This window comes from Bos javanicus, chromosome 25 (genome assembly GCF_032452875.1).
Source record: "Bos javanicus breed banteng chromosome 25, ARS-OSU_banteng_1.0, whole genome shotgun sequence".
NCBI classification, from domain to species: domain Eukaryota; kingdom Metazoa; phylum Chordata; class Mammalia; order Artiodactyla; family Bovidae; genus Bos; species Bos javanicus.
In genome coordinates, this window is record NC_083892.1 from 1,974,697 (window position 1) to 1,982,296 (window position 7,600).

Sequence of the window (7,600 nt, forward strand, 5' to 3'; positions counted from 1 at the left end):
CAATGAAATGGACACCCCTCTGTCTTTAAACAAACCCCCTCCCAGGTCTGTCCTCCATCCTGCTCTCCCCTGAGATTTCTTGGCCCCTGTGGGGTTGGCACTCATCCTTTTTTCTTGTTAGATGCAATTACAATGGACCCTGCTGCCAGCATCACTCCTCTCAGCCAGCATTTGTCCCCACCACCCCCATGCCCACGTGTCCCCCGAGGACACTCCCTCCTGGGACAGGCTCCTGTGACACCAGGCTCTGCTGTCCCTCCACTGCTCTGCGCTCCAGCTCCCCCTCAGCTGGTCCCATCCAGGCACGCCTGCCCCGCCAGGGACCAGCCTGCTCAGCCCCACTGGTCCTCGTGCCCATGTCTGGCTCCTGGGCCTCCTCCCCCTCTGCCGAGGTGCCCACTCCCGGATGTCATCACCTCGTCAGCGTGTCCACAAGTGCACACTCCTGCCTTGCCCCTGCTCCCGACAAACACGTCATCCTCACCTCCAGCCACAGCAGTAAATACCTATGGGTCCTTCCGCGTGCCCGGCCCTGTGCTAGGTGCCCCGGGGTCAGCAAGGTCCCAGGGTCCTGCTTTAGAGGGCCCTTGATGCAAAGACGAAGCCGACCGTTAAGGGACCACAGGAGCCTCCATCTACCCCGTTATCCAAACCACAACTGCGCGTCCTCCCCCAGCTCGCTCCGCTGCCCCCGGGCGGGGATCGGAGCTGGTCTCTGCTCGGACCTCCGGCCAAGGGGCGGGGCTAGAGGCGGGGTCGTCATCGGGGAAGGCGGGGCCTGGCGCTGGGCCCGGGATTGGGCAGCCCGGCCGGAAGGGGCGGTCTTCTAGCCCGGAAGCGGCGGGGTCTCCCGGCGGCGGCAGGTCGCGAAGACTTAGACCGCTTGTATGCTGCCTGCGGAGTGCTCGCGCCGGTGGGTCCCGCGCCGCTGGAGTTGCGGGGGCGGGGGCCGCCGCGGCCCGAGGCCGGCCGGGCGCTGAACCTCCGGTGCTTCCTTCCCAGGCTGGTGGCCGAGCTGCGGGACGCCCTGGACTCCTGCGCCGAGCGACAACGGCAGCTGGAGCAGAGCCTGCGAGTCTCCCGGCGGCTGCTGCGGGTCTGGTACGCGACCCCGGGATCACCCGGCTAGGCAGCCTTCGGGCCGTCAGAACCTTGCTTGGAGCCCCGGGCCGGGAGGCTGGGCTCAGCACTCACTTCCGAGTTGCGGGCTGCCAGTACCCCTCGCTTTTCCTGAGGGCCTGAGAACGGGGCGCCCGCTCCTAGGCCAGGCGATCATGGGGATCTGTTGGGCTCTGGCCTTGCCACGGCTGCCCTGTGTCCTTGCAGGGAACCAGCCGAGACCCCAGCTCCGGAGCCAACCCCAGGGTCAGAAATTAATAAAGAGGCCCCATCTTCAGGTAAACCTCAGCCCCCCACCTTCTGCAGGTGCCGTCCCCTGCCTGTCTTCTGGCTGGCAGTGATCAGGGGCCTCTACCTGACTCTCCGCTTTCACAGCATGCCCACCCAGCCCCCAAGACCTCAAGGAGCTGGAGCTTCTGACCCAGGCACTGGAGAAGGCAGTACGAGTGCGAAAAGGCCTCTCTAAGGCTGGAGAAGGAGTCAAGGCCCGCAGCCTGAAGTCTGGGTCTGCTTCCACTGCCACCAAAGCCTCTGCCCCACCCAGCACCTCACGTTGCACTGGCAGCCGTGCACCTGAGACAAAACCCCCCAGGGGTGTCCACCACCCCTGGGTGCCCGCAAAGGACCTCCCTGGGCGCAGGCTTCTGTTGGTGGGAGATGGCGCCCATATGGGGCAGGGGGCCGGAGCCAACAAGCCTGAAGCAGGCCTCAGGGACCAGCAGATTGTCCCCCAGGCTGCTTCTCAGGTTCCAGAAGCTTTTACGCTCAAGGATAAGGGGTGAGTTCCCCAGCAGACATTCCCTAGAGGAGCTACTGTCTGCCTGATCAGATCCTGGGCAGCTGTAGAAGGCTAGATTTGGGATGACAGGGAGGGCCCAGCACTGAGTGGGTATGGGCCTGGGGAGCCCCAGGATGTCACCCCATGAATCCCCAGCCCGGAAGTTGGTAGGTGGAACTGTTGGCGGTGACGGTGCCATGTTTGACGTACTGGGGCCTGTCCCTCTCTGCTCCCTGGCTGTTCCTGTGCCCTGTGCACTTATCTACCCAGCCCGGGGGCTCCAGATGCTCTGGAGATGGCCTGGGCTCTGCCCTCCTCTCTGCCAGGTGGACCCCAGCTGGGCTGGCTCCCGTGGTCACTCTGGAAGCCCTCTCTGAGGGCTGGGAGAGCCTCACCCCTCATTGGGCTCTGAGTGGGGAGCGGGGCCTGCAGCCTCCGGAGTGGGACAGAGCTGCTCTGAGCGCCAGCTTCCCAACAGGGCCTTACTGCGGCTGCCAGAGGCCTTCAGGAAGGCGGCTTCCCGGAATGCTAGGTGAGGCTGGTGGGGGTGCGGGACCCCGGGAGGGGAGGGGGAGCCAGGGGAGTGGCAGTGGGGGGCGTGGGGGTGCGGGGTGGGAGAGCAGGGAGGCGGAGGCTTGGCCTGCGGGCCCCTCAGCTTCCTTTCCTGGGAGGTGACACTCTCACATCCAGAGAGCCTGCTGCCCTAGGACTGCTCTCACGGACCCAGCTCAGCCTCTCCACTGTGAGGCCTTGAGCAGGGCGCCAGGTGCCCCCAGGCCCCAGGCTGTGGAAGTGCCGTAGGGGTTAAGCCAGGTGGTGCCAGGTGGTGTTTTCAGGTGTACCCGCTGTGCTGGGTATGGAACCAGCGCCCAGAGCTCTGGGTTCCAGTCAGTGCTGGCTTCTCTCCCCTTTTCCTTGGTCAGCTCTGTCCCCTTTCCATGAGCAGTGTCCCCTCAGTTCCCTGGGCCCCTCCCCTTGGCTTCGCCTACTTCCCAGGGCCCCAGCCCGCTGGCTGGCATCATCACATGTTGCTCTCTGGTTTGCGGGCTGCCCATGTGTGCATCCAGCCTGTGGGCCCAGCTCAGCTCGATGCAGACCAGGGATTCTGTGGATGCTGCTGCTGCCACCGCCAAAACCCAGTTCCTCCAGAAAATGCAGACAGCCGTATCCTTGCGGGGGTGGGATCCTCGCAGAGGTTCTGGCTCTGAACCTGGTTTAGAGTGTGAGGAGGAGCCACTCCAGGAAGGGCCAGAGCCACACTGGGACCCAGCCCTGGGGGAGAGCGGAGGGGCCCGGCCATGGGGGAGTTTCCCTGACCCACTTGCAGGCAGGCCTGCCCAGCTCCATGCTCAGCGCAGCAGAGGTGGGGCGCCTACAGAAGGCCTGCTCCATGCTGAGGCTTCGAATGAGGGAGGAGCTCACGGCAGGTTAGTGGCCCTGAGTCGGGTCTCCGGCGGGACAGGGAGGGCTTCAGGACCCTCATGAACCTGGCCTGTGACCACCTCTGGCTCTCGTGTAGACCCCAAGGACTGGACGCAGGAGTACCGCAGCCTGCTCACCCTGGAGGGGCTGCAGGCCCTGGCAGGGCAGTGTCTGCACAGGCTGCAAGAGCTGCAGGAGCTGCGCTCCGGTGAGGCCTGCCCGCACCACCCCCCCCACCCCAACCCGAGCCGAACTGTGTGCGTGTGTGCCTGCTAAGTTGGGACCTTATGGACTGACTGTAGCCCGCCAGGCTCCTCTGTCCATGGGGTTCTCCAGGCAGGAATACTGGAGTGGGATGGCATTTCCTTCTCCAGGGGTCTTCCCAACCCAGGGATCTTAACGAAGTCTCCGGTGTCTCCTGCATTGCAGGAGGGTTCTTTACCTCTGATCCACTGGGAAAACCTGGTCAGTGTCAAAGTCCTCTAGCGACAGGGCGGTGTGGGGACTTGAACAGCACCCCCAGGGGAGTGGAGGCAGGCAGGCAGGCCCTTCCCATGTCCCCTTCGGGATCCTGAGTGTCCCGTAGTTATGCTGTGGAGCTGCCGGTGCCGCACCCCCGCTCCAGCCCCCTTGGCCACACACAGACCCCACCAGTCTAAGTAGCTTGCGCATTTATCCACTTAGTGGGAAAGTTTCTTGTGAGAATCAGAGATCCTGGCACACGCTTGGTGTTGCAAGAGAGTTGTTCGTGGACAGCAGGGCTTTACCCAGGAGGCAAGGGGGGAATTTGCACCCCTAGCGGGAGCCTGGAAAAGACAGCCCTGGCTGCTGCCCATGGGGTGGTGTCCCCTGTTCTTGCAGCGGTGGTGGAACAGCCGCAGGGGCCATGGCCTGAGGGGCCCCCCAGGGCCGCCTTGCCCTGTGGAGGAGGCGCAGACCCAGTGTGGAGCCCCCAGCTGCTTCTCTACTCCAGCACCCAGGAGCTGCAGACCCTGGCAGCCCTCAGGCTACGGGTGGCCATGCTGGACCAGCAGGTCCATCTGGAAAAGGTACTTCCAGACTCCGGGGCATGGGTCACTGCGTGTTCAGGAGCACTGGGCCATGGGGAGGACTTGGTTCAGCCTCCAAGATCCACCAGGGAAGGAGGTGGGGAGGGCACGTGTGAGCGTGCTGGAACTTTGAGAGGCGGAGTGGGGACGAGTGTGGCGCCTTGACTCCCGCCCTAGATTGGGTCCCCCCAAATGTTCCAGGCCCCCCTGAGCCTTTGGCCCTCACCAACCTCCAGGTTCTAATGGCTGAGCTGCTCCCCCTGCTGAGCGAGCAGGAGCCCCTGGGGCGTCCCTGGCTGGCGCTGTGCCGGGCTGCACACTGCCTGCTCTGCGAGGGGGGCCAGCGCTTCCTCACCGTCCTGCAAGATGAGCCTGCTGACCGACTGAGCCCTCCCTGAGGCCCAGCCCACTCCAGCCCCCGAGCCCCGCAACAAGGCAGGCTGGCTCTGCCCCCAGCCCAACTGTTGTCAAGACACCCCCACTCAGTAATTAAATGAATTGGCATCAAGGGCATTTTCACTGGTGCAGTGAGTGGGGGGCCCAGAGGGGCCTGTGCCCCCTTGGGAAGCCAGGTTTCCACCCGGCGGGGACTGCTCCCGGCTCTTCCTGGGGAACTTAGGGCCTTCCTCACATTTGCTGGTCAGGGTTTGGCTTTACTTGGCCTTCCATAGGCTTGGGCAAACAGAGGCTGTGGGGACTTTGCTTAGCTACCTCTGTTTCTTCTTGCTGTACACTTATAAGCCACTTGTGTGACATTAAAACTGCTTTAGAAAGTATGTATTTTTAAATCGTACCAAGGTGGGACTTTGTGTTTTTTACTTACCAAGCACATATCAAGTATATTTACCAAGAATGGGCATACCCATTTTGTACTGAAGGAAGGGGGCCGGGCCCCTCGAGGTGGGCTGCCCCGGGGCCTCACTGCTTGCTCTAGCCCTTGTACACCTGAAACCTCTCCCCACAAGTGCCTGGATGCGTCCTGGGCTCACCCAAAGAGCAGAGAGCCAGTGTCCGCGCGGGCGGCCGCTGTCTGCCCACAGCCATCTCTCCTGGCACCCATGTCCACCCCCGCCCCCTCTGCTGTCGCTCTGGCTGCTGTGGGCGCCCCAGACTGAGTCCCCTTCAGGGAACAGGCCCGTCACCCTCCCCTGCTGAAGGAACCACCATTCCTTCCACTTCCACTTTCCACCTTCCACTTTGCTGGAAGGCAGGAAAGTGTAGAGGTCCAGGTCACCACCTCTGGGTTTCCATCGGGACTTGTTTGCTGCTGTGGGCCTTCAGCATGATCCTTGAAGACTCTGTGTCGTCCCCAGCGCCTTTCTGGGCAGTGGTTATCACCACTGGGGTGAAGATGAGTAGGATGGTGTTACAGGCTTCACAGCCCTGGGCCCTGAGGAGGGCTGCCAGGCGGTGGTGTCCCTGTCGTGAGCCTTTAGTGAGCACCTGTGTGAACCAAGTACAAGTCTCAGGGCTGGGCAGTGGCCCCCTGTGTGGACAGCGATGGGCGAGAAGAGTAACACTGCTTCTGCCTCAGGAGGCCGGCAACTCCTGGAGAAGGCCAGGTCTCCTGCGAGCCTGCTGAAGCACTGCAGGTGTGGGGCGTGAACTGGGTGATGCTGAAGCAGCCTCCGGGTGGCCCCACCCTGCAGGAGACTATTTGTAAAGGGCCCCACTGTTCAACAGGCCAGAAACCTTGGACATGGAGTCCCAGGCCTTTGGAGCTGCTGGGGACCAGGTAACAGACCAAAGTAGGAAGGGAAAAATCGGAGGCCCTCACTGCACTGAGGGGCCTCTGGGGAGTGAAGCTTGAGGAGAAGGAGCAAGAGAGAGGGGCCTGGGGCACACCGGCCCCCAGAGCTTACTCCCAGGTGCTGGGATCTGGAGGAATCCTGTCTGCAGGGCGAGCTCCACCACCACCGGTTCCGGGCTGCTCTAGAATCGCTTCCATAGCAGCTGGTCTCCACCGCAGTTATTTCATCCACTGCTTCGCTTGTTTACTGTGCACCTTACCTATTGGCAGAAGGCGCTCCCTCTCCGTCTGTAGCGGAGCCCAGATGGTTATTGACTCAGTGACCCACCTCTTCAGGGCCAGCCCTGCGGGCCGCTGTGGACACCTGAGCCGTCACGGGGAGGGCGGTTCCAGCAGATAACAGGGGGAGCGGTCTTGATGGGTCCCAACACAAGGCCCCCAGAGCCGGGAAGGCAGACCCGCTTCGGGTGAGCGCCCGCCCACCCCATTCCACAACCCCGCCTGGAGGCGGCAGCGAAGACCTCCTGGCCCTGGCGGCCCTGCTGGCGTCACCGCCTCGCCGGCCAATCCGCTCCGAGGTGGCGAGGCGAGTGGGGCTGCAGGGAGTGCCCACACCCACCCGGAGCGCAGCCCCCGCGTAGCAGGCATGAGCGCGGCCGAGCCCCCGCCCGCGGCCGAGGCCCTCGAGCCCCCCCGGGCTCTCCGCGCGCTGCTCTTGGCCACCGGCGGCGCAGGGGGCTCCTGGCCGCGCTGCGTCCTGCCGTTCGGCGCCGTGGCTCTGCTAGCCGGCGCCGCCGCCACGGCCATCACCTTCTCGCTGCGCGGACCTCGCCTGGACCTGGCCCAAGGTTCGGCGCTGGCGGCGCTCGGCGCGGGCCTCGGGCTCCTGGCCGCAGCCTTCCTGTGCTGGCGCGCGCGGCGGCGGCGGCAGAGGGCCGGGCGCGGGGGGCGGCGGGAGCCGGGGGCGCCCTGAGCCTGCGCGCCAAGCCCCCTCCCCTGCGAGGTCACGGCCAGCCGGCGCCTCCTCCCTGCCGACCTCGCCTGGGCCCGGCTGCCGCAGTGCCGCGCGCGTCGCGGAAGCCTTCTCGCCAGACGCCTCCCCAAAGCGTTCCGTTCTGACCGCTCGGGATGCCCGAACTCCGGGGGCTTCGAGCCACTTCCCTTCCCTCCCCCGACTCGGCTCTGCCCCTCTTGCACCCGCCTCCGCCCAGCGCTGCTTTTCAGCGTCTCGCTTGGCGCGCAGAGCGGGCCTGGCTGAGCGCGGGGCTGCGGTCCGCGCGGCCCGCGACGCGCAAGGCGGCGGCAGGCCGGGGACTCGGCGTGGCTACCCACCTCCGGGCGAGGCAGAGTGTGGTGTGTCCCCCTCCCCTGGCTGTCTTTCTTCCCCGCTGATGTGGAAGCCACTCGGGGCAAAATAGGCGCTCAATAAATGTTTGCGCTATAAATGAACAAGTGGTGGCTTGCAAGCGTCTGGCGGGAGAG

The 7,600-nt window shown here is 64.6% G+C and overlaps 1 protein-coding gene across 2 annotated transcripts; it reads left to right on the top strand.

Moving 5' to 3' along the window:
* Positions 1 to 801: 801 nt before the first annotated feature.
* TEDC2 (tubulin epsilon and delta complex 2) lies at positions 802 to 5,155 on the top strand. 2 transcript variants are annotated; one of them, XM_061400872.1, is made up of 10 exons: positions 808 to 913; positions 1,003 to 1,101; positions 1,327 to 1,397; positions 1,495 to 1,897; positions 2,376 to 2,429; positions 2,965 to 3,061; positions 3,225 to 3,324; positions 3,417 to 3,527; positions 4,181 to 4,368; positions 4,605 to 5,155. In XM_061400872.1, the coding sequence occupies exons 1-10, from the start codon at positions 888 to 890 to the stop codon at positions 4,764 to 4,766; spliced, it is 1,311 nt and encodes a 436-aa protein (XP_061256856.1). In that variant the 5' UTR covers positions 808 to 887; the 3' UTR covers positions 4,767 to 5,155. The 2 variants fall into 2 exon arrangements, with proteins under 2 accessions (XP_061256855.1, XP_061256856.1); XM_061400871.1 differs by lacking the exon at positions 4,605 to 5,155 and having other exon boundaries at positions 802 to 913; positions 4,181 to 4,598.
* Positions 5,156 to 7,600: the final 2,445 nt, after the last annotated feature.